Source organism: Pseudophryne corroboree, chromosome 1 (genome assembly GCF_028390025.1).
Source record: "Pseudophryne corroboree isolate aPseCor3 chromosome 1, aPseCor3.hap2, whole genome shotgun sequence".
NCBI classification, from domain to species: Eukaryota; Metazoa; Chordata; class Amphibia; order Anura; family Myobatrachidae; genus Pseudophryne; species Pseudophryne corroboree.
Genome location: NC_086444.1, coordinates 834,716,485 through 834,743,467, shown reverse-complemented (window position 1 = coordinate 834,743,467; position 26,983 = coordinate 834,716,485). Strand labels below are relative to the sequence as shown.

Here is a 26,983-nt window from a genome sequence, read left to right as displayed (position 1 = left end):
TGGAGGGTATGCTTTGATGAATAGGTGGGTTTTTAGTGCCCGTTTAAAGCTTTGCAAGGTCGGGGAGAGTCTAATGGAGCGGGGGAGTGCGTTCCACTGAAGGGGTGCAGCATGGGCATAGTCTTGAACAGGAGCATGGGAAGCAGTGACCAGGGCGGTGGAGAGGCGACGGTCATTGGTCGACTGTAGGGGGCGGGAGGGAGACATGAGGTCACCACAGCAGGCTCACAGCACCAGATAGCTCATTCTGAGGTGATCCGATGCGTAGAAATTCCCGGTTTTGAGAAATTAGATAGCATGGTGCAGGATCTCGACAGGAGCTGAAGGAAGCTGAAGCTTTGCCTGGTGGAGTATCATTTTTTTTAAACCATGTGGTAACCAGCCCACACAGTTTTTTTTTAATGGTACGGGAAGCCGTGATTTGGGACACTGTACCTGTTAGATTTTAATCAAATACATTTCTTAATGCACTATGCAGCGCCTCCACTATTTATATTTTTTATAGATGCTTGTGACCCGGTGGACTACGGGATTAATAGAGGAGAAGTCACGGTCCAAAGATTTCCTGGAATTGGAATGGACTAGTATGCAGAAAAAACACACACACACACACACACACACACACACACACACACACACACACACACACACACACACACACTTGTAGCAGATACTCGGCACTCCACATTTAAACACATAGCAGCTCACCGGGTGCCATCAGCGTTGAACCTCCATTCAAATAGATATATCCCAAAAGGAGCGGCACTCTGCGGATTTTTCAGTAATTGACAACACAGACAAAGGGTATTTGCCTGATGACGGTTGAATAAACCAAAACGCAGCAGTGCAGATACCCTTTGTCTGAGTTGTCAATTACTGAAAAATCCACAGAGTGCCACTCCTATTGGGATATATATATATACATACACATAAATATGACCGCCATTTGTGGCTCCTTTATTTGTTATTGAGCTCTGAGTGTCGCACACATTTGGAATCTACATATATGCATATATATATATATATATATATATATGTGTGTGTGTGTGTGTGTATATATATATATATATATATATATATATATACACACTGTATATACACACACATATATATATATATATATATATATATACTGTATATATACACATATATCTATATGTGGAAATCATTGGTGGCACAGTGAAGGATTTTTATTAAAATGTGGCTTGTACATTGGTGGGGCAGTGGGTGAAAATCATTGGGGGCACAGTGGATGGGTACTGTACATTGGTGGGACAGCGGTGACTCAAGCTGTACACGCTGAAGAGGCTGAGCAGTGTGGCCCCATACTCTGCGCTCGCGGCGGGCGACAGCAGCTGGTAAGATGCAGCCAGGAAGGTTCTGGGAGGAGGAGCAATGTCACATTGGGGGTCATTCCGAGTTGTTCGCTTATTGCCGATTTTCGCAATGGAGCGATTAAGGCAAAAATGCGCATGGTTCGCAGTGCGCATGCGGTTAGTATTTTATCACAAAACTTAGTAGATTTACTCACGCCCGAACGAAGATTTTTCATCGTTGAAGTGATCGTAGTGTGATTGACAGGAAGTGGGTGTTTCTGGGCGGAAACTGACCGTTTTCTGGGAGTGTGCGGAAAAACGCAGTTGTGCCAGGGATAAACGCGGGAGTGTCTGGAGAAACGGGGGAGTGGCTGGCCGGACGCTGGGAGTGTGTGTGACGTCAAACCAGGAACGAAACGGCCTGAACTGATCGCTATTTGTGAGTAGGTCTGGAGCTACTCAGAAACTGCTAAGAAATTTCTTTTCGCTATTCTGCTAATCTTTCGTTCGCTATTCTGCTATGCTAAGATACACTCCCAGTAGGCGGCGGCTTAGCGTGTACAATGCTGCTAAAAGCAGCTAGCGAGCAAACAACTCGGTATCACCCCCATTGTGCACATCGCTCATCACGACTCCGTACCACACATGCCGAGATGATCGATGTCACAAGTGACATCGCTCACATTGAGCTGCATGCACGGCCGACCCGCGACCTGCTATTAATGAGCACTGGTGCACGCATCGGCCGTCGCTAGGGCCATACCATACACACTGAGGTCACCATCGTCGTTATCGGCCATATCATTCACAATAGTCGTCTAGTGTGTATGGCCCTTTAGATTTAATTGTCGTTGGTGCACGCCACTGGGATCGGTTTTAGGACGGCTTGCTTGTCATTATTACTATGGAAGTGCAATGGTTGAAGGTCTTTGGCAACCTGCTTTAGCCATGTTTTCTTTGGCGCATCACGTGCTATTTTTCATCCAGGCATGTGTTATTTAGGCACTGGTATGGTATTCTTTTAGGCTCAATACTGCAGACATGTCCAAATCACTTTAAACGCTGTCTTTTAATATAGGATTCAATTATCAGTTGGTCTTGGCATAGTTTTTGGGATGTTTTCAATTCTCCAGCGGTCTGTTAGTTTTACGTGCCCTATGTTTCATAAGCATCTCAGTAAGCCCCATTACAGACCAGTTGTACCACTTTGTCGATGTGATCATAATGCTTACGACTATACATCACCCATTCTTGCGTGCACCCATTTTTTGGAATATGCACCATGCAAAGTCATGCAAGAGGCTCAGCAAATGGGTGTACACATCGTGACCTCAGTGCCCAGCAGGATAGGTAAACGGGGGGCCGAGTTTTGTATATTTAAAGTTCCAATGTCCTGAAGGAGACTCTGTGGGGGCAATTTAAATGTAAGTTGGCAATGTGCATGGGAACACTCCTAATGGTAACACATTGCAGAAACAACATTACTCATTTTACCTAGCACCCCCATCATGGTGCGCAGTAAATGCATTACTGTTGCTCTCCCATAAATATCCTTGATCTGCACATAATTGGCTTGTTCCATGTATTACCATAGTGCAGTGTTTCCCAATAGGATGATAGAGCAATATTTATTACTGTCTAACTTACATTTTCTTATTCCAAATAGGGCGTACTCTGCCTTCAGTTTTGTTTTTTGTTTAATCTCCACAGATCATTCAAGATTTAAAGCCACTGGATGAATGTCTAATTGGACAAACTAAGGACAATAAGAGGAAAAACAGATACAAGAATATACTTCCATGTAAGTGCTCGTCGAATATAATGCATGTTTGTGTTTTGTGTTTTCAGCATGTGTACTATGTTTTACTTACTCCATAATGTAGTAAAACTACGTGTGAATTCAGTATACTCTCATTAATATATTTTAAAAAAATACACATTTGCAGTAGAATAGCTGTAACTATTTGTAGCTAAACCATATTTACTATATCATACTGTAGGTCCTCATTTGATTATACCAGTTTTGCAGATGCATTAATTCTAGCAACGTTGTCTGCATGTTCATGTTCATGTTCCAGCATTGATTATACTAACAATACACCCACACTTAGTAGAACTATATTGATTAATTATAACATGCACTACATTTCCTTCCCCAATCACTGCTACCTTACACTGCTCCTTACATCACACAGCTTTGCCTGTGACACAGAATGCTAGGTGCCTGTATACCAATAACATGGTGGCTATATTTTCCTAAAATTTGCCATGCATTTTACTAAACTCTATCTAGTTTTTGTCGCTACTTACATCAATATGTCTACATGCTGATAATGGATACATTTGTTGCTGCTATGTACTGTTACAGATGATACCACCAGAGTGCCTCTTGGAACAGTGGATGCGTACATCAATGCAAGTTTTATCAAAATGCCAGTTGGCAATGAGGAATTCTGTTATATTGCTTGCCAGGGACCTCTTCCCAGTACAGTCCCAGACTTCTGGCAGATGGTATGGGAGCAAAAGTCCACAGTCATAGCTATGATGACGCAGGAAGTGGAAGGAGGGAAGATAAAATGTCAGAGGTACTGGCCTGATGAGCACGATAGACCTTTATGGATAACTAATGAACTTCAGCTTACACTAGTGAAAACACAGCAACTGGAAAGTTTTGTCCTAAGAGTCATAGAGTTACAGGATATTCAGGTAAGAACATGTTTGTGCTATAAAACATGAAATAACTATAGTATCTTCCGATTTACACAGCAAGCTAAAATGTTGTGATATTTCCAGCTTTTTTTGGGCTACATGTTGCTGACTACCTGCCCTCCTCTTGTATTTTCATTCATTGGGCCTGATTTTGAGTCAGACGCAGGTCTGAATGAATTGCAAACAATACTAGAGTGACTATACTCTCATCCATACGTATGCACCAGCTGCCCCACTACCTCTTTGCACAAGCGTAGCTGTCATCATCACCAGCACTTACACCATGCCCATGCCAGGTGCAGGAGATCCGTCTGAACTTGGTGCAGAATGCTTATACCCATGGCACACCCCAATACACCCACAAAATGGTTCTCTTGCTTATGTTGGCATAGTTGCACCCAGAGAAGCAGTCAGAGAAATGGCTGATATCCATATGACTCTGAATCGTCTGCTTACTTGCAACCTAGAACATATGCACAGTAAGTAAAAAGTCACTAGCTGAGGCACATATGATTCTGTGTGTGACACTATTTACTCTTACCACCTTTATGAAATGTTATTTGACAAAAACTCTTGTATATCAGGTAAAAGCAAAAATACTGTAGAAGATAACATTTCTTTAGGCTTAATAAAATAATATACTTGGTTTAGAATGTTCAAATCTGAACCTTGGCACGCCAGCACCAGAAGACCAAAAAGTGCTACTTGAACATTTTATTGGCATGGGTAGTACACCAAATCTTAATACATTAGTTAATTATCGTGTTTACAATTATACTGCTGGCGCGCATGAAATGCATTCCATTAGATTGCACGTGTCATGCTTCCAATGTCGGCATTCTGAGGTTCACTTGTTGCTTGGCAGCATTATGAATGTCGACAAGAGTTATGTATATCAGTATATCAACTTTTCTTGTTTGTACTTCATAAAGGGTATGTATAGTGTACAGATCTTTTTCTTTAGTTGGGATTACCACATTTATTTTGAGATCTTTGTAATTATTTTCATTACTGTTAGTAGAGCAAATATGTATAACAGCTCTATCTGCAACCAGTTATTACGGTCATTGATATGTGCATTAAGAGGCCAATGACTTCATAGATCGAGACTTCCTTTCTGCCCAAGGCAGCTAGCAATTACAACATCCTGCATGCCATCAGTTTAAATGTATACATATTCATTGTTCTTTAATATTTCCTTTATTACAGGCTGGAGAAGTACGACACATAGCTCATTTAAACTTCACCGCGTGGCCAGACCATGACACACCAACTGATCCAAAACAACTCCTCACTTTCATCTCCTACATGAGACACATATACAAATGTGGTCCCATTATCACTCACTGCAGTGCAGGCATCGGGCGCTCAGGCACACTCATATGTATAGATGTCATGCTGGGTTTAATCAGCAAGGATTTAGAGGTGAGTAAAGTACATATCAGTGTGAGACATACAGATCTCCATAGATGTGACCTTTAGGCAGCCTCAAACTCTACCTTAAGCATCTTTTATCTGCATCTCAGCTGGTTTCCAGGGCAGAGGCAGCCTCTTTTTGAATACAAGATGGCCGATGTGAAACCACTCTTGCCTGTATAGAGCAGTCTTACATCTGTCATCTTGGATTCAAAACTTGTTATGAAAAAATGCAATAGTTGTGGGAAATTTACCAGTACAAATCTGGAATACCCAGACAGTTCCAGCTTCATTATAACAGATACAGGTTGAGTCTCCCTTATCCAAAATGCTTGGGACCAGAGGCATTTTGGATGTGGGATTTTTCCGTATTTTGGAATAATTGCATACTATAATGAGATATCATGGTGATGGGACCTAAATCTAAGCACAGAATACATTTATGTTACATATACACATTATACACACAGCCTGAAGGTCATTTTAGCCAATATTTTTTATAACTTTGTGTATTAAACAAAGTGTGTGTACATTCACACAATTCACTTTTGTTTCATATACACCTTATACACACAGCCTGAAGGTCATTTAATACAATATTTTTAATAACTTTGTGTAATAAACAAAGTTTGTGTACATTGAGCCATCAGAAAACAAAGGTTTCACTATCTCACTCTCACTCAAAAAAGTCCGTATTTCGGAATATTCCGTATTTCGGAATATTTGGATATGGGATACTCAACCTGTATATAGATTTTAATCACAGTGTTACAATCCTAATAATTTTGAACACAAATAGAATGTACATGCAGGATTAAGATACAGTAATTTTTTTATCAAGCAATGGGTAATGCCAACTTTAAATTACTTTATTAGATCAGTCCCTAAACCATTTTAGAATATTGCTTTAGGTAATTTCAAAAGTTGCACCTTAAAAAAAAAAAAAAAAAAAAAAAGGTTATAAAATGTTATATCCTCCATTCATAGTAGAGGTTCTTCATATAATAACTATTAATGTTTATGTTGGCTTATGGTTGAATTACCGAACTTAGCTATGCCTGCTTTCCAAGCAGTAGGAAAAGTTATTTGATCTAACCAACTGGAATTGTTTGAATTTGCATATACAGTAAGTAGTCAACTTTCATATACAACTGCAATGAGAGTTTGTACTGTATTACAATGCACCCTGCATAGGAGAGTGGAGAGACGCAATTATCAGTTTCTAATGGTTTGGGAGAGTGTGTTCTATTTTTATAACAAGATTTCCTTCATTCAGATATTTACTGCCATGATGTATAACTTTACTTTTGCTCTCTCTTTCCTAACCCAGTTCAACATCTCAGATTTGGTGCGAACAATGAGGCTTCAGAGGCACGGGATGATACAAACAGAGGTAAATTATTTTAGCACTGAATCAACAAACTGTGTTTTTTCCACTTACGTGTGTTTGATATAAGTGTGGACATAAAAGCAATGGTAATAGAGTTTTTAATTGGTACGTCAGAACGCTGGAATCAGGATTTCAAATAGGCTTAACATGGCCGGACTGTCCATCTGGCACTTCAGTCCAACCAGCTGAACACCTGGCCGAGCAGTTCACCTCCCGGTGCTCTGCATGGCTGGTATGCTGAGGCAGGGCGTGTTGCAAGGCCATGCCCTCGTGGCACGCATCCCTGTTGACCGGGCCGTTTCTTAGCCCCAGTCCGTCCCTGGTTGTTACTATAAAGGGCTAAAAGCCAATTTTTATCGGATATTCAGTGATAGAAACATGGTTTAAAACTACTGTCCTGTAAGATAGATTCCAGCAAGTATACAAAGCATTATACATGTTCACACCTCTTTGCAATAAACATAACCATCATATGTTCATATTTCTGTTACAGGAGCAATACATTTTTTGCTATCAAGTTATCCTGTATATTCTGAAACGACTTCAACTAGAAGAGCATCAAAAAGGATCCTCCGAACCATAGTGTCTCCTACATCTCTCCATAGAGACATAACCCCCAACTAGGGGACTTTTATATACCAGTAAATAATATTTAAAGAACAAGAGCTGCATTTTAGTAGCTTACTTATATCAAGCTCGCCGGGTACCAGCTTCAGTGGATGCCAAGTGCAGTTGTTTATGCTGCTTTTTTTTTTTTCTTTATGACAGAAAGGGTTGTAAATTCAGTATTTTAGCACAGATACAGTAAATGTGTTACGATTGTATACATGTTTGTTAACATGGTACGCATGTATATTTGCAAGCAATTTTTTCATGTATTTTAAAAATAAATAGTTTTCTAGTTGATACTTGAACACAGTATGTAAAAAAACTAAATTTCTATAGACCAAAATGTAGTATGTTTATTGTAATTATTGCCTACATTTTATAATGTTTACTTATATAGAGTTTTATGTACTATTTATATACTTTTACAAAAAACAAACAAAGCTACAGTGTGCCTGACTGTATGAATAGGTACGTACATTATTCATCCTGTAAATAAAATACAATTTAAAATATACATACACCTATATGTCTTAATTTTATATTGTGGGGACTTGGTAAGATTCAACGAAATGTGGGGCCTCAGAAATTCACTTTTGCAAGCTTTCCATTCCGCCACCCTCTATTCCCACCCACTTGTATCTGTCTCCCTCCATTCCCACCCACCAGGATCTTCCACTCCCCATTCCCACCCATCAGGATCCACCACTCCCCATTCCCACCCACCAGGATCCACCACGCCCCATTCCCACCCACCAGGATCCACCACGCCCCAGTCCCACCCACCAAGATCCACCACTCCCCATTACCACCCACCAGGCTCCACTGCTACCCATTCTCACCCACCAAGATCCACCACTTTCCATTCCCACCCACCCGCATTCATATCTCCAGATTTCCACAAATCAGGATCCATGTTATCCCATTATCACTCAACAGGATCCACATTCATACAAATTAGTATGCTTCTCCCCTCATTACGACCCACCAACTCACATACACTTCCCTTGATTTTGCCCACCTGCATCCTCTTCCCTCCATAACCACTCATCAGCATCAATCTACCCCATTCCAACTACAAGCATCTCCCTTCCCCAACTCTCACTCACCAGAATCAATGTCCACTAAATCCCACCCACCTGCTTCCGCCTCCCCAATTAACTCTCGCAAGCATCTGCCTCCTCCCACCCAATTACCACCCACCAGAATCTCTCCCCCCCGCCCCTAATTCCCACTCACCAGAATCCAGTTACTCCCATTCCCACCCACCTGCGTCCATCTCCTCTCATTCTCACCCACATTCATCCACCTTACTCCATTCCCACCAACTAATATCCACCTCCCTCATAATTCTGATGCAGATAAGTCTAGGTAGATTCCTTGCTATGCTGCAACAATCTTGGAGCCTATAGTAATTGTGTTAGTTGCCTTGCCCTTTCATTAACTGATATCTATAGCTATAATAAAATTGACTACTGACAGAAATTATGCAAATTGGAATGTAGTAACAGTGTGACTGAACTCTGATCCCTTCCTCCCTGTGTCATAGATGTTACTTTCATTGCACACATCTACAGTCTCTCAGATCTGGATTAAGGCTTTCTGCAGAAGGGGGCACTTATGGCAGGATGGTTTCTATGGTCCAGAGTCACACAATGCCATGCAGACACACACAGATCCATACATAAAAGCCAAGTAATGCAGACACAAACAGGAAGTCACACAGATACACACAGGGTGACACATACAGGAAGGTCTGAAGCACATACAAGGTTACACAGAAATATAGACTAGGACACACTATATAGTCCCCCCCTCTGACCTTACAGGTAAAAGAGTTGTCACTCTAAAGGGAGAAATCAATTGTTTTGTGCGCCTGACGAAGCACATTTCTTCTCGTCACCTCAGGAGGCTGTCGGAAGATCGGAAAGAAATGTGTTCGCCCCCACAGCGGCAGGAATGGAGAATGCCCTATTTTCCCTTCCTGTGTTGAAGTGTATCTGTGCTCTGTGGATCTTACTAAAGGATACACCACTAAAATGATAACGCCTGGAAGTAAAGGCTTCTTCCGCTCAAGTCCTGCCCCAACTCCATGGTGTATATGCAGTGTCACTATTACTCAAGAAGGACTCCTTTCCTTTTTCAGGTATCTCAGCAACTGTCATGACTGACACGCAGTCCTTTTATCCCCTCAAGCAGCTTTGCTCTCCTGTTCCAGACAATGATCCAGAGGGAGATACACATATAGGCCCTCATTCCGAGTTGATCGCTCGCTAGCTGCTTTTAGCAGCATTGCACATGCTAGGCCTTCGCCCTCTGGGAGTGTATCTTAGTTTAGCAGAATAGCGAACGAAAGATTAGCAGATTTGCTACTAAATAATTCCTTGCAGTTTCTGAGTAGCTCCAGACCTACTCCTAGATTGCGATCACCTCAGTCCGTTGAGTTCCTGGTTTGACGTCACAAACACGCCCTGCGTTCGGCCAGCCACTCCCCCGTTTCCCCAGCCACTCCTGCGTTTTTTCCTGGCACGCCTGCGTTTTTTAGCACACTCCCTGAAAACGCCAAGTTGCCGCCCAGAAACACCCACTTCCTGTCAATCACACTACGATCACTCGAGCGTTGAAAAAACGTCGCTCGAGCTTGTGTAAATCTACAAAGTTTTGTGTTAAATTACTAAGCCCATGCGCATTTTCCACCTAATCTCTGCGTTGCGAAAAACTGCAACGAGCGAACAACTCGGAATGACCACCATACTTAGGATTAAGTCCTATTTTCTTTAAGTCCATTGAGAGTACATGATACACCTTTATGGTTATATTACTGTGAAGATTAATTTGGCTCTATAAAGTCAATCTGGAGATCCAGTTCTGATTAAGTGAAAAAAACTAACCTCCTCTAAAGATTGTACATTGAATTGAATAATTTCCTTTTGAACTATACCCCTGATGAAGTCCTGCATGTGGACGAAACACGTGATGATCGTAGCAGCCTGCATCCTTCCTAGGAGTCATTCACCTATGAGCTCACACCCATAAGGGTGAGGTGATATCCAAACATCTTAGCTGGTAAATAGAGGCTGGTTTATATGTTACCATTTATGTAAACTCATTGTATATGTCTTGAGAATGTTTTTACCTCTGTCTTTATACCAAGAATAAATATTCATGTTTCTTATTGAAGTTATCAATTTTAATAGTTTCTAAATAGGAGTGACAATTTGACAAAAGGGGTACACAACTTGATAAAAAGGTATACACATTTTATAGGGAGCATTCCCTTAACAGTACCTAAAATTACTATTGGCGCACCTGAGGTAAATTTTTTATTTTTATCCATTGACACCACTAGCAGGAGACTACCTGGGAGGTGCAGAACAAGTTATATGTCAGCTTGGAAAAAGGGACCTTGTATTCTAATATATATATATATATAGATATATATATATAGATATATATATAGATAAATAGTAAGTAGTGTTAAAAATTTCATCATGCAGGAGCACATGGCTGACCTAACATGCATGGCGCTCACCTGCTGCCCAGTTAAAACCTTACCGTCTGCCCACACTCCTGCATACACCGCTGAGAGATATTTTGTAACGGAATTCATCAGAATATCGCTCATGACATTGGAAATAAATATGCTACTGTATCAAACAAAACATTAACATTAGTCTGTCTCTGCCAGTCCCTTAGCCTTGGCCATGTGTACACTGTCATAGAAAGGTATCCTTAGAAATTGCAGATATTACAGATAACTGCCCTGTTGGTGAATCTGATTCTGTATCATATTCAAAGCTGGGATTGACATTTCCGTTGATTATTAGTTCATTCACTCTGATGCATTCTTCTGACTTGCTCATAGAAGTTTGTTTACGTCTGTTGTAAAATTTTCTCTTGTACAGCTGATAAGCTGAAACATAAACAATATAGCATTACTAGTAAAGTACATCTCTCACATTACAGGCAATATTTAATAAATATGCAAAACCTGGATGAGAGATGATCAGATTTTTCCCTTCCTGTCAGTTATTTTGCCCCCTAACCACTTAGTTGCGTTGCTCACTTACACTATAGTTCTGAACTTCACTTTGTCCTAACAGGTAAAACTGACCCAGTCAATTACTGTTTGGAGGTATAAGTGTCCAAGAGGATTGGAAATGAGTAATCATGAGTATCGTGACCATTAACCATTTAACTGTCTAATATTTTTTCCAAAAACCACTCAGAAATTGTAAGTTTTTTTATGATTGAATTGTGAGAAGAACATACAGATTTAGCCACGCTCATTGTAGCCACTCCCGGCGCGCCTAGCCGGGTCTTTTGCCACCCCCATTCATGCAAATTGGGCTCGTGTGCGTCTAAGGGATGTGTCTTAGACAGGCATGCAGTTGCCGCAAATATGGCCCGAATGCGCCTACATGTAGCAACGATGAGCGTGGCTACATCTGTATATATAATATTTAAACAAAACTATTGTCTAAAAAAAAAATTTGAATTATTTTTTTTCTTAAAACATTTGTAGGAGCTCTGGTTTTTCAAACCTCAGAACATCGCCGTTGGACTATTGCGGCTTCAGAGTTTCCCATGCCTGCTTTTCTCTGCAGCCTCCTAGGGGTTCAGAGGAAAGGTGACGAGTGCTTCTTAACATTTCTCCAGCAGCTGCTATTATCTGCAGCCGCGGGGTGGGTGGTGCTGCTGGTCTGACTGATCAGTAGAGATCATTAGCATGGCAGGCCCAGGGGGAAGGGAACTAGAAAGCAGAGGGTCTGGGAGGTCCCTCTGACAGTGGCAGCTGCAGGAAGGTTCTCTTCCTGCAGCAGCACAGTGGGCTTTGACTGGTTGCATCTGATATGACCACGCCAGGCAAGTGATTTAAGTACCATGATGCATCCTAAAAGAATGTAATGAACAGAAGGGTTGCTGTGCAAAGTTTTCATCTGTAAAGATAGATGTTTCACCTGGAGTTGCACCTCTGAGGGACAGGGATTCTGTAGCACCTAGTGGAGGGATTTCTGTAGCTTGCTTTGAATACTGGAGGGATAATACAGATGATGAAGGGATGATACAGTGGAGGAAAAGAAACAGATATTTAGGGAGAAAGGTCTCAACAGGAGAGCACTTGTGCCTGTTAGTGTTATTTGTGTCTGTATACCAACGGTTCTCTTCTCCAGTTCTCAAGTACTACCGCCAGGTCATGTTCTTGTGACTTTAATCATGCACAGGTGAGATGATCTATTTTGCTGGTTCAGAAATTATCCCAACTGCTCAAAAAGACCAAAATCCTCAAAATATGACCTGTTGGGGATGGTTGAGGTTAAGAACCCCTGCTGTATACATGTATTTTTCTTGTGTACATGGATGGTATTTTTCTGTGTGTGCATTCTTTGGCAATAACTTAGAATCCACTTTTAGACCAGGAATAATGTTTCAAATATGAGAAACTCCTTTGCAGAGCATCTGTTGACTGGCTAAATAAACTTATTTCTCTGACGTCCTAGTGGATGCTGGGAACTCCGTAAGGACCATGGGGACTGGGCACTCTAAAAGAATGATTAGGTACTATCTGGTGTGCACTGGCTCCTCCCTCTATGCCCCTCCTCCAGACCCCAGTTAGAATCTGTGCCCGGCCAGAGCTGGGTGCTCCTAGTGGGCTCTCCTGAGCTTGCTAGAAAGAAAGTATTTGTTAGGTTTTTTATTTTCAGTGAGATCTGCTGGCAACAGACTCACTGCTACGAGGGACTGAGGGGATAGAAGCAAACCTACCTGCTTGCAGCTAGCTTGTGCTTCTAAGGCTACTGGACACCATTAGCTCCAGAGGGATCGAACACAGGGCCCGACCTCGATCGTCCGTTCCCGGAGCCGCGCCGCCGTCCCCCTTGCAGAGCCAGAAGACAGAAGAAGCGACGAAATCGGCGGCTGAAGACTCCTGTCTTCATTAAGGTAGCGCACAGCACTGCAGCTGTGCGCCATTGCTCCCACAGCACACCACACACTCCGGTCACTGTTGGGTGCAGGGCGCTGGGGGAGGTGCGCCCTGGGCAGCAATTAGATTACCTTTTGGCACAAACTGCACATAATACAGTTTATAAAACTGTATATGTGCAAAACCCCCCGCCATTCATATTATACAAAATGCGGGAGAAGCCCGCCGCTGAGGGGGCGGGGCCTTCTTCCTCAGCACACTAGCGCCATTTTCTCTTCACAGCTCCGCTGGAAGGACGCTCCCCAGGCTCTCCCCTGCAGTATCCATTACAACAAGGGTAAAAAAGAGAGGGGGGGCACATAAATTTTGGCGCAATTGTGATAATAAGCAGCTATTGGGAAAAATCACTTTGTTTAGTGTAAGTCCCTGTGTTATATAGAGCTGTGGTGTGTGCTGGCATACTCTCTCTCTGTCTCCCCAAAGGACTTTCTGTTGGGTCCTGTCCTCAGTCAGAGCATTCCCTGTGTGTGTGCGGTGTGTCGGTATGGCTGTGTCGACATGTTTGATGAGGAGGGTTACGTGGAGGCGGAGCAGGAGCCGATATGTGTGGTGTCGCCCCCGACGGGGCCGACACCGGAGTGGATGGATATGTGGAAGGTATTAACCGAGAGTGTCAACTCCTTACATAAAAGGTTTGATGACGCAGCAGCCTTGGGACAGCAGGGATCTCAGCCCGCACCTGCCCAGGCGTCTCAGAGGCCATCAGGGGCTCATAAACGCCCGCTAGCTCAGATGGCAGACACAGATGTCGACACGGAGTCCGACTCCAGTGTAGATGAGGATGAGACAAATGTACAGTCCACAAGGGCCATCCGATGCATGATTACTGCAATGAAAGATGTATTGCACATTTCTGACATTAACCCGGTTACCACCAAAAAGGGTATTATGTTTGGGGAGAAAAAGCAACCAGTGACTTTTCCCCCATCTGATGAGTTAAATGAATTGTGTGAAGAAGCGTGGGGTTCCCCTGATAAGAAACTAGTGATTTCTAAGAGGTTGCTGATGGCGTACCCTTTCCCGGCAATGGATAGGCTACGTTGGGAAACATCCCCTAGGGTGGACAAGGCGCTCACACGCTTATCAAAAAAGGTGGCACTGCCGTCTCAGGATAGGCTATCCTGAAGTCTGTGTATACACACTCAGGTACTATACTGAGACCTGCTATTGCTTCAGCATGGATGTGTAGTGCTGCAGCAGCATGGTCTGATACCCTGTCAGACAATATTGATACCCTCGACAGGGATACTATTTTGATAACCATAGAGCATATAACGGACGTCGTCTTATATATGAGGGATGCACAGAGGGACATTTGCCGGCTGGTATCTAGAATTAATGCAATGTCCATTTCTGCCAGGAGAGTATTATGGACTTGGCAGTGGACAGGTGATGCTGATTCTAAAAGGCACATGGAGGTTTTGCCTTATAAGGGTGAGGAATTGTTTGGGGACGGTCTCTCGGACCTCGTATCCACAGCAACAGCTGGGAAGTCGACTTTTTTACCTCAGGTTCCCTCACAGCCTAAGAAAGCACCGTATTATCAAGTACAGTCCTTTCGGCCTCAGAAAGGCAAGCGGGTCAGAGGCGCATCCTTTCTGCCCAGAGGCAGGGGTAGAGGAAAAAAGCTGCATCAGGCAGGCAGTTCCCAGGAACAAAAATCCTCCCCTGCTTCCACTAAGTCCACCGCATGACGCTGTGGCTCCACAGGTGGAGCCAGGTGCGGTGGGGGCGCGTCTCCGGAACTTCAGCAACCAGTGGGTTCGCTCACAGGTGGATCTCTGGGTGCTACAAGTTGTATCTCAGGGATACAAGCTGGAGTTCGAGGCGACTCCCCTTCGCCGTTACCTCAAATCAGCCTTGCCAGCTGCTCCCAGGGAAAGGGAGGTAGTACTGGCGGCTATTCACAAGCTGTACCTCCAGCAGGTGATAATCAAGGTTCCCCTCCTTCAACAGGGACGGGGTTACTATTCCACAATGTTTGTGGTACCGAAACCAGACGGTTCGGTGAGACCCATTCTAAATTTAAAATCCTTGAACACTTATATAAGGAAGTTCAAGTTCAAAATGGAATCGCTCAGGGCGGTTATTGCAAGCCTGGAAGAGGGAGATTTTATGGTGTCGTTGGACATCAAGGATGCTTACCTGCATGTCCCCATCTACCCACCTCACCAGGAGTACCTCAGGTTTGTGGTACAGGACTGTCATTACCAATTCCAGACGTTGCCTTTTGGTCTGTCCACGGCACCGAGAGTATTTACCAAGGTAATGGCCGAAATGGTGATACTCCTTCGGAAGAAGGGAGTTATAATTATCCCGTACATGGACGATCTCCTTATAAAGGCGAGGTCCAAGGAGCAGTTGTTAGTCAGCGTAGCACTATCTCGGGAAGTGTTGCAACAGCACGGCTGGATTCTGAATATCCCGAAGTCGCAGCTGATTCCTGCGACGCGTCTGCTGTTCTTGGGCATGCTTCTGGACACAGAAAGAGCCCCTGCTTCAAAACCAACCGGTGCTAATTCAGTCAGACAACATCACGGCGGTCGCCCATGTAAACCGCCAGGGCGGCACAAGAAGCAGGATGGCGATGGCAGAAGCCACAAGGATTCTTCGATGGGCGGAAAATCACGTCCTAGCACTGTCAGCAGTGTTCATTCCGGGAGTGGACAACTGGGAAGCAGACTTCCTCAGCAGGCACGACTTCCACCCGGGAGAGTGGGGACTTCATCCAGAAGTCTTCACGCTGATTGTAAATCGTTGGGAACGGCCACAGGTGGACATGATGGCGTCCCGCCTCAACAAAAAGCTAAAAATATATTGCTCCAGGTCAAGGGACCCTCAGGCGATAGCTGTGGACGCCCTAGTGACACCGTGGGTGTACCAGTCGGTTTATGTGTTCCCTCCTCTTCCTCTCATACCCAAGGTACTAAGGATAGTAAGAAAGAGAGGAGTAAGAACTATACTCATCGTTCCGGATTGGCCAAGAAGAACTTGGTACCCAGAACTACAAGAAATGATCTCAGAGAACCCATGGCCTCTGCCTCTCAGACAGGACCTGTTACAGCAGGGGCCCTGTCTGTTCCAAGACTTACCGCGACTGCGTTTGATGGCATGGCGGTTGAACGCCGGATCCTAACGGAAAAGGGCATTCCAGATGAAGTGATTTCTACGCTGATAAAGGCTAGGAAAGATGTGACAGCACAACATTATCACCGTATATGGCGAAAATATGTTGCTTGGTGTGAGGCCAGGAAGGCCCCTACAGAGGAATTCCAGCTGGGTCGATTCCTGCACTTCCTACAGTCAGGAGTGACTATGGGCCTAAAATTAGGATCCATAAAGGTCCAGATTTCGGCCCTATCTATTTTCTTTCAAAAAGAACTGGCTTCACTGCCTGAAGTTCAGACGTTTGTTAAGGGAGTGCTGCATATTCAGCCCCCTTTTGTGCCTCCAGTGGCACCTTGGGATCTTAACGTTGTGTTGGATTTCCTGAAATCCCACTGGTTTGAGCCACTTAAGACCGTGGAGCTAAAATATCCCACGTGGAAAGTGGTCATGCTATTGGCCTTAGCTTCGGCTAGGCGTGTGTCAGAATTGGCGGATTTGTCGTGTAAAAGCCCTTATCTGATCTTCCATATGGACAGGGCAGAATTGAGGACTCGTCCCCAATTTCTCCCTAAGGTGGTATCAGCGTTTCATTTGAACCAACCTATTGTGGTGCCTGCGGCTACTAGGGACTTGGAGGACTCCAAGTTAATAGATGTAGTCAGGGCTTTAAAACTCTATGTAGCCAGGACGGCTGGAGTCAGGAAAACTGACTCGCTGTTTATCCTGCATGCGCCCAACAAGCTGGGTGCTCCTGCTTCAAAGCAAACTATTGCGCGCTGGATCTGTAACACGATTCAGCAAGCTCATTCTGCGGCAGGATTGCCGCATCCTAAATCAGTAAAAGCCCATTCCACAAGGAAGGTGGGCTCTTCTTGGGCGGCTGCCCGAGGGGTCTCGGCTTTACAACTATGCCGAGCTGCTACTTGGTCGGGTTCAAACACATTTGCTAAGTTCTACAAGTTTGATACCCTGGCTGAGGAGGACCTTGCCTTTGCTCATTCGGTGCTGCAGAGTAATCCTCACTCTCCCGCACGTTTGGGAGCTTTGGTATAATCCCCATGGTCCTTACGGAGTTCCCAGCATCCACTAGGACGTCAGAGAAAATAAGAATTTACTCACCGGTAATTCTATTTCTCGTAGTCCGTAGTGGATGCTGGGCGCCCGTCCCAAGTGCGGACTCTCTGCAATACATGTGTATAGTTATTGCTTTACTTAAGGGTTATTGTTATGAGCCATCTTTTGAATGAGGCTCAGTTTTTTGTTCATACTGTTAACTGGGTATAGTTATCACGAGTTGTACGGTGTGATTGGTGTGGCTGGTATGAGTCTTACCCTGGATTCCAAATCCTTTCCTTGTAATGTCAGCTCTTCCGGGCACAGTTTCCTTAACTGAGGTCTGGAGGAGGGGCATAGAGGGAGGAGCCAGTGCACACCAGATAGTACCTAATCTTTCTTTTAGAGTGCCCAGTCTCCTTCGGAGCCCGTCTATTCCCCATGGTCCTTACGGAGTTCCCAGCATCCACTACGGACTACGAGAAATAGAATTACCGGTGAGTAAATTCTTATTTTCTTAATATAGAGTTCAGCTTCTATACCAGAAGTTTTATCCTCAAGAGGCATTGTATGATTTAATGTCACTTTCAAATGTTATTTATTCTTTGGTACTACAGTAATGTTTTTTTCTGCAACATGGTACACTTGATCTTGATCCAGAGGCACCAACAGGCTAAAGCTTTATGCTGTCCCAGAATGCATTGGAGCCTCCTCTGTAACCCTGCCTCCAGGCACTGTGAGCTCAGTTTTTCAGTTGGTGCTGCAGCAGCAGGTCACCAGCCCAGGAGGGCTGCACTGGGAAGCCCTGAAATAGAAATTGCAGTGGAGACTCTCCGGCTTTAGGCACATGGTCGCAGATGCTCTCCTGGTTCACGTGGCTGCTACGGGGTGGAGGTAAGAGAGTCCCCCAGGCGGGATCCGCCATTAAATCGTGTTCCGATCGCATGTCCAGGGAGATGGACTGCGACGCTGGCGTGGACACTGCTAGCGAGCAGGGACCCCACTATATGCACCAGGGCATAGGAGTACAGGTCGGGTATACTAACGCCCCTGTTAATAAGGCTCTGTAGTACCGGCGGTGAGGCCCAGCAAAGGGGAGTCTGCGCTTGACCTGTAGCCCGTCCCAATCTACTGCAGATTCTCCCACCCTGGAGCTTCCTCACACTCTCCCTCACTCCCTGACTGAGACGCTGGGCGCCATCTTAGGTATAGCTGCGGCTGGTCTCCGGGACTGCAGGGCAAGGTCTCCCTTGTAAAGCCGCCTGTATACAGCGCTGTGACTTTACAAGCACTTGAGTATTCTACGTCTTTATACAGACAGTGTTAGTTAAGAAAAAGTGTACCTTTTACAGAATATATTGTACGAGTATTCTGATATATACCTCCGGTCTAGGACCGCGCTGTGTGTATATATGTATGTATGTATGTATGTGTATATATATATATATATATATATATATATATACATACATACATACATATATTAGTTCATTGCAGTGTCATTGAAATATAATAATTATCTGCATTTCTAATGTGACTGTGTGTGCCTGTATCTGCTGTGAGGTTTCACTTTCAGTGTTTCCCAGAGATCTATCACTATATTCTGTACCCTAAGGGACTAGGTGCGTCAGGGTCATTTATATAGTGCGTCACAGTATTTACCTATTACGTGTATTCTACTGTGTACTCAGGAACATAATACCGGATTTATTCGCAGGGGTTGTGTTCTGGGGACTCACATACTATCAGATTTATTTGCAGGTATTATACTCTGCCTGGCTTCATCGTACTAAACCACTCTGTGTTGCATTTGTGTACAATGTCTAACAGAAAGGGCTGTAAGTCTGTGGACGCTCCTGCATCATGCAGAGCATGCACCAAGGATTTACCAGAGGGGGAAGCTGTCTAGTCAGTCCTTGGCTCCTGTAACCAATCAAGAGCCACTGTGGGCTGCATTCTCAAACCTACTGGGTACTCTAGTTGAATGCCTAATTCCCCCTATGGGACCACCTGTATCATTACAGCCTCAAATAGTCCCTATGGTCAATCCGCCTTGTGCGGACAACCTGTCTAACCAGTTGCAGCAGTTGACTCATTCCTTGGTCAGACAAAAATCTACTCCAGGTCAATCCCATGTCTCTGGGTAATCTAAGTGGGCTGCTTCCTCCTCACAAGCCACAAATCTCTCGGATGTTTCATCTGAAGATGAGGGGAACATACTGTCCTGTCAGACACTGAATCAGCGTTTCTGATGAAGATTCTACATTGCAAGTTGACGTCCCTGCTCTAGTGGTTCCTATTAAGTAAATCCTTAAAAAGTCACCGATGATGAGGATTCTGCTACTGTCACCACGAAAACTGACATGTTTAAATGGCAGAAGGTGGCTAAAAATCTATTACCCCATTCTGACCATTTGGTAGACATCAAGGCAGGAACCCTGGTCTAATCCAGGGAAGAAATTCCCTCTCTCCAAACGAGCCTTAGCTCGCAATCCTCTCCCGGCAGAGTTATGTAACAAGTGGGAAAATTCACAGCTGGTGCATATGTCACCCGCCTAGTGGTGTCATCCACTCTGCCTGTCACCGCTGTCACTTCACTGAAAGAATCGAAAGATAAGCGTGTGGAGGGATGCCTGAAATCTATTTACTCCGTGACAGGTGCTGTACATAGACCCACTATTGCTGCCTCCTGGGCTGCTAAAGGTATTGAAGTATGGGTTCAGGCATTAGAGCAGGCCTGGCCAACCTGTGGCTCTCCAGCTGTTGTAAAACTACAAGTCCCATCATGCTTTGCCACAGTTTTGCTATTAGGGAATGCTAAAACTGTGGCAGGGCATGCTGGGATGTGTAGTTTCACAACATCTGGAGAGCCACAGGTTGGCCAGGCCTGCATTAGAGGAAGAGTTGCCCGATGTTATATCTGGCAATGCCAGACGATACCTGTCTCACAGCACCACCGCCTCTTATTATATTCAAGAGGTGGGTGTGTTGGCGGCCAGGGCGTCGACTACGTCTGTCCTGGCTTGCCGCATTCTGTGGTTGAGGTCATGGAAGGTGGACCTGGACTCCAAAAAGACCTTGGAGGTACTCCCTTTTAAGGGAGACATCTTGTTTGGGGAAGACCTAAATAAAATCGTGTCTGAACTGGCGGCTACTAAGACTGCCTTTCTCCCAAATACTAATCCTTCTGCACAGATGGCAAAAGGTACCACTTTTCGTTCCTTTCGACCTCAAGGGAAAGCAAAAGGTCAGGAATACCAGAGACAATCTCGTGCTTCCAAAACCAACAAGGCAAAACAGTCCTGGGCACCCTGTCAGTCCCGAAACCCAATAGGTCATTCTGGTCTATACACAACCTTAAATCACTAAACAAGTTTGCGAGAGTGTCCAAGTTCCGTATGGAGACACTGAGCTCAATTGTGCTGGCGATGGAACCCGGAGACTATATGGTATCCCTGGATATTCAGGATGCATACTAGAGATGAGCGGGTTCGGTTCCTCGGAATCCGAACCCGCCCGAACTTCAGTTTTTTTTACACGGGTCCGAGCGACTCGGATCTTCCCGCCTTGCTCGGTTAACCCGAGCGCGCCCGAACGTCATCATCCCGCTGTCGGATTCTCGCGAGGCTCGGATTCTATCGCGAGACTCGGATTCTATATAAGGAGCCGCGCGTCGCCGCCATTTTCACACGTGCATTGAGATTGATAGGGAGAGGACGTGGCTGGCGTCCTCTCCGTTTATAGAGAGTGAGACTACTAGAGTAGAGAGAGACAGTATTATTTACTTTAGTAATTTTGGGGAGCATTAGGAGGAGTACTACTACTTGCTGAAGTGATAGTGTGACTGTATATCTGACTTGTGGGGGAGACAGTGGGGAGCAGTTAGAGTCTGAGAGCAGGAGTACATATTTTAACGTACAGTGCACACTTTTGCTGGCACTCTGCTGCCAGAGTGCCACACTGCCATTGTGACCACACTGACCACCAGTATATATTGTGATTGTCTGCTTAGGAGTACTACTTGCAAGTTGCTGATAGTGTGACCAGTGACCTGACCACCAGTTTAATTAATCACCACCAGTTTAATATATATATATATATATATATATATATATATATATATATATAATATATATATAATTGTATATGTATACCACCTACCCGTGTTTTTTTTTTTTCTTTCTTCTTGATACATACTACTATAGTAGCTTACTGTAGCAGTCTGCGGTGCTGCTGAGCTGACAGTGTCCAGCAGGTCCGTCATCAGTCATTACATAATAAATATATATACCTGTCCGGCTGCAGTACTAGTGATATTATATATATATATATATATTAATTTCATCTCATTATCATCCAGTCTATATTAGCAGCAGACACAGTACGGTAGTCCACGGCTGTAGCTACCTCTGTGTCGGCAGTCGCTGGTCCATCCATAATTGTATACCACCTACCCGTGTTTTTTTTTTTTCTCTTTCTTCTTGATACATACTACTATAGTAGCTTACTGTAGCAGTCTGCGGTGCTGCTGAGCTGACAGTGTCCAGCAGGTCCGTCATCAGTCATTACATAATAAATATATATACCTGTCCGGCTGCAGTACTAGTGATATTATATATATATATATATATATATATATAAATTTCATCTCATTATCATCCAGTCTATATTAGCAGCAGACACAGTACGGTAGTCAACGGCTGTAGCTACCTCTGTGTCGGCAGTCGCTGGTCCATCCATAATTGTATACCACCTACCCGTGGTTTTTTTTTTCTCTTTCTTCTTGATACATACTACTATAGTAGCTTACTGTAGCAGTCTGCGGTGCTGCTGAGCTGACAGTGTCCAGCAGGTCCGTCATCAGTCATTACATAATAAATATATATACCTGTCCGGCTGCAGTACTAGTGATATTATATATATATATATATATATATATATAAATTTCATCTCATTATCATCCAGTCTATATTAGCAGCAGACACAGTACGGTAGTCCACGGCTGTAGCTACCTCTGTGTCGGCAGTCGCTGGTCCATCCATAATTGTATACCACCTACCCGTGGTTTTTTTTTTTCTCTTTCTTCTTGATACATACTATTATAGTAGCTTACTGTAGCAGTCTACGGTGCTGCTGAGCTGACAGTGTCCAGCAGGTCCGTCATCAGTCATTACATAATAAATATATATACCTGTCCGGCTGCAGTACTAGTGATATTATATATATATATATATTAATTTCATCTCATTATCATCCAGTCTATATTAGCAGCAGACACAGTACGGTAGTCCACGGCTGTAGCTACCTCTGTGTCGGCAGTCGCTGGTCCATCCATAATTGTATACCACCTACCCGTGGTTTTTTTTTTCTCTTTCTTCTTGATACATACTACTATAGTAGCTTACTGTAGCAGTCTGCGGTGCTGCTGAGCTGACAGTGTCCAGCAGGTCCGTCATCAGTCATTACATAATAAATATATATACCTGTCCGGCTGCAGTACTAGTGATATTATATATATATATATATATATATATTAATTTCATCTCATTATCATCCAGTCTATATTAGCAGCAGACACAGTACGGTAGTCCACGGCTGTAGCTACCTCTGTGTCGGCAGTCTCTGGTCCATCCATAATTGTATACCACCTACCCGTGGTTTTTTTTTTCTCTTTCTTCTTGATACATACTACTATAGTAGCTTACTGTAGCAGTCTGCGGTGCTGCTGAGCTGACAGTGTCCAGCAGGTCCGTCATCAGTCATTACATAATAAATATATATACCTGTCCGGCTGCAGTACTAGTGATATTATATATATATATATATATATATATATATATATATATTAATTTCATCTCATTATCATCCAGTCTATATTAGCAGCAGACACAGTACGGTAGTCCACGGCTGTAGCTACCTCTGTGTCGGCAGTCGCTGGTCCATCCATAAGTATACTAGTATCCATCCATCTCCATTGTTTACCTGAGGTGCCTTTTAGTTGTGCCTATTAAAATATGGAGAACAAAAATGTTGAGGTTCCAAAATTAGGGAAAGATCAAGATCCACTTCCACCTCGTGCTGAAGCTGCTGCCACTAGTCATGGCCGAGACGATGAAATGCCAGCAACGTCGTCTGCCAAGGCCGATGCCCAATGTCATAGTACAGAGCATGTAAAATCCAAAACACCAAATATCAGTAAAAAAAGGACTCCAAAATCTAATATAAAATTGTCGGAGGAGAAGCGTAAACTTGCCAATATGCCATTTACCACACGGAGTGGCAAGGAACGGCTGAGGCCCTGGCCTATGTTCATGGCTAGTGGTTCAGCTTCACATGAGGATGGAAGCACTCAGCCTCTCGCTAGAAAAATGAAAAGACTCAAGCTGGCAAAAGCACCGCAAAGAACTGTGCATTCTTCCAAATCCCAAATCCACAAGGAGAGTCCAATTGTGTCGGTTGCGATGCCTGACCTTCCCAACACTGGACGTGAAGAGCATGCGCCTTCCACCATTTGCACGCCCCCTGCAAGTGCTGGAAGGAGCACCCGCAGTCCAGTTCCTGATAGTCAGATTGAAGATGTCAGTGTTGTAGTACACCAGGATGAGGAGGATATGGGTGTTGCTGGCGCTGGGGAGGAAATTGACAAGGAGGATTCTGATGGTGAGGTGGTTTGTTTAAGTCAGGCACCCGGGGAGACACCTGTTGTCCGTGGGAGGAATAGGGCCGTTGACATGCCTGGTGAAAATACCAAAAAAATCAGCTCTTCGGTGTGGAAGTATTTCAACAGAAATGCGGACAACATTTGTCAAGCCGTGTGTTGCCTTTGTCAAGCTGTAATAAGTAGGGGTAAGGACGTTAACCACCTCGGAACATCCTCCGTTATACGTCACCTGCAGCGCATTCATAATAAGTCAGTGACAAGTTCAAAAACTTTGGGCGACAGCGGAAGCAGTCCACTGACCAGTAAATCCCTTCCTCTTGTAACCAAGCTCACGCAAACCACCCCACCAACTCCCTCAGTGTCAATTTCCTCCTTCCCCAGGAATGCCAATAGTCCTGCAGGCCATGTCACTGGCAATTCTGACGAGTCCTCTCCTGCCTGGGATTCCTCCGATGCATCCTTGCGTGTAACGCCTACTGCTGCTGGCGCTGCTGTTGTTGCTGCTGGGAGTCGATGGTCATCCCAGAGGGGAAGTCGTAAGCCCACTTTTACTACTTCCACCAAGCAATTGACTGTCCAACAGTCCTTTGCGAGGAAGATGAAATATCACAGCAGTCATCCTGTTGCAAAGCGGATAACTGAGGCCTTGACAACTATGTTGGTGTTAGACGTGCGTCCGGTATCCGCCGTTAGTTCACAGGGAACTAGACAATTTCTTGAGGTAGTGTGCCCCCGTTACCAAATACCATCTAGGTTCCACTTCTCTAGGCAGGCGATACCGAGAATGTACACGGACGTCAGAAAAAGACTCACCAGTGTCCTAAAAAATGCAGTTGTACCCAATGTCCACTTAACCACGGACATGTGGACAAGTGGAGCAGGGCAGGGTCAGGACTATATGACTGTGACAGCCCACTGGGTAGATGTATGGACTCCCGCCGCAAGAACAGCAGCGGCGGCACCAGTAGCAGCATCTCGCAAACGCCAACTCTTTCCTAGGCAGGCTACGCTTTGTATCACCGGTTTCCAGAATACGCACACAGCTGAAAACCTCCTACGGCAACTGAGGAAGATCATCGCAGAATGGCTTACCCCAATTGGACTCTCCTGTGGATTTGTGGCATCGGACAACGCCAGCAATATTGTGTGTGCATTAAATATGGGCAAATTCCAGCACGTCCCATGTTTTGCACATACCTTGAATTTGGTGGTGCAGAATTTTTAAAAAAACGACAGGGGCGTGCAAGAGATGCTGTCGGTGGCCAGAAGAATTGCGGGACACTTTCGGCGTACAGGCACCACGTACAGAAGACTGGAGCACCACCAAAAACGCCTGAACCTGCCCTGCCATCATCTGAAGCAAGAAGTGGTAACGAGGTGGAATTCAACCCTATATATGCTTCAGAGGTTGGAGGAGCAGCAAAAGGCCATTCAAGCCTATACAATTGAGCACGATATAGGAGGTGGAATGTACCTGTCTCAAGCGCAGTGGAGAATGATTTCAACGTTGTGCAAGGTTCTGCAACCTTTTGAACTTGCCACACGTGAAGTCAGTTCAGACACTGCCAGCCTGAGTCAGGTCATTCCCCTCATCAGGCTTTTGCAGAAGAAGCTGGAGGCATTGAAGGAGGAGCTAAAAGGGAGCGATTCCGCTAGGCATGTGGGACTTGTGGATGGAGCCCTTAATTCGCTTAACAAGGATTCACGGGTGGTCAATCTGTTGAAATCAGAGCACTACATTTTGGCCACCGTGCTCGATCCTAGATTTAAAACCTACCTTGGATCTCTCTTTCCGGCAGACACAAGTCTGCTGGGGTTCAAAGACCTGCTGGTGACAAAATTGTCAAGTCAAGCGGAACGCGACCTGTCAACATCTCCTCCTTCACATTCTCCCGCAACTGGGGGTGCGAGGAAAAGGCTCAGAATTCCGAGCCCACCCGCTGGCGGTGATGCAGGGCAGTCTGGAGCGACTGCTGATGCTGACATCTGGTCCGGACTGAAGGACCTGACAACGATTACGGACATGTCGTCTACTGTCACTGCATATGATTCTGTCACCATTGAAAGAATGGTGGAGGATTATATGAGTGACCGCATCCAAGTAGGCACGTCAGACAGTCCGTACTTATACTGGCAGGAAAAAGAGGCAATTTGGAGGCCCTTGCACAAACTGGCTTTATTCTACCTAAGTTGCCCTCCTACAAGTGTGTACTCCGAAAGAGTGTTTAGTGCCGCCGCTCACCTTGTCAGCAATCGGCGTACAAGGTTACTTCCAGAAAATGTGGAGAAGATGATGTTCATTAAAATGAATTATGATCAATTCCTCCGTGGAGACATTGACCAGCAGCAATTGCCTCCACAAAGTACACAGGGAGCTGAGATGGTGGATTCCAGTGGGGACGAATTGATAATCTGTGAGGAGCGGGATGTACACGGTGATATATCGGAGGATGATGATGAGGTGGACATCTTGCCTCTGTAGAGCCAGTTTGTGCAAGGAGAGATTAATTGCTTCTTTTTCGGTGGGGGTCCAAACCAACCCGTCATTTCAGTCACAGTCGTGTGGCAGACCCTGTCACTGAAATGATGGGTTGGTTAAAGTGTGCATGTCCTGTTTATACAACATAAGGGTGGGTGGGAGGGCCCAAGGACAATTCCATCTTGCACCTCTTTTTTCTTTCATTTTTATTTGCGTCATGTGCTGTTTGGGGAGTGTTTTTTGGAAGGGCCATCCTGCG

General features: G+C 44.6%; 2 protein-coding genes across 8 annotated transcripts in view; one reads left to right on the top strand and one right to left on the bottom strand.

Annotated features, from left to right (window-relative positions):
* Positions 1-7,954, top strand: part of PTPN13 (protein tyrosine phosphatase non-receptor type 13) — a 538,713-nt gene extending 530,759 nt beyond the window's left edge. For all 7 annotated transcript variants that reach the window (XM_063919874.1, XM_063919871.1, XM_063919870.1 and 4 more), the window contains 5 exons: positions 3,027-3,117; positions 3,685-4,022; positions 5,235-5,450; positions 6,772-6,834; positions 7,325-7,954. In XM_063919874.1, coding sequence (XP_063775944.1) covers positions 3,027-3,117; positions 3,685-4,022; positions 5,235-5,450; positions 6,772-6,834; positions 7,325-7,414 — 798 coding nt within the window. In that variant the 3' untranslated portion in view covers positions 7,415-7,954. The remainder of the gene's footprint in view (positions 1-3,026; positions 3,118-3,684; positions 4,023-5,234; positions 5,451-6,771; positions 6,835-7,324) is intronic.
* A 2,699-nt stretch (positions 7,955-10,653) lies between these two features.
* The window catches only part of SLC10A6 (solute carrier family 10 member 6), an 81,778-nt gene continuing 65,448 nt past the window's right edge, over positions 10,654-26,983 (bottom strand). The window contains exon 6 of the mRNA XM_063938658.1: positions 10,654-11,350. Coding sequence (XP_063794728.1) covers positions 11,154-11,350 — 197 coding nt within the window. The 3' untranslated portion in view covers positions 10,654-11,153. The remainder of the gene's footprint in view (positions 11,351-26,983) is intronic.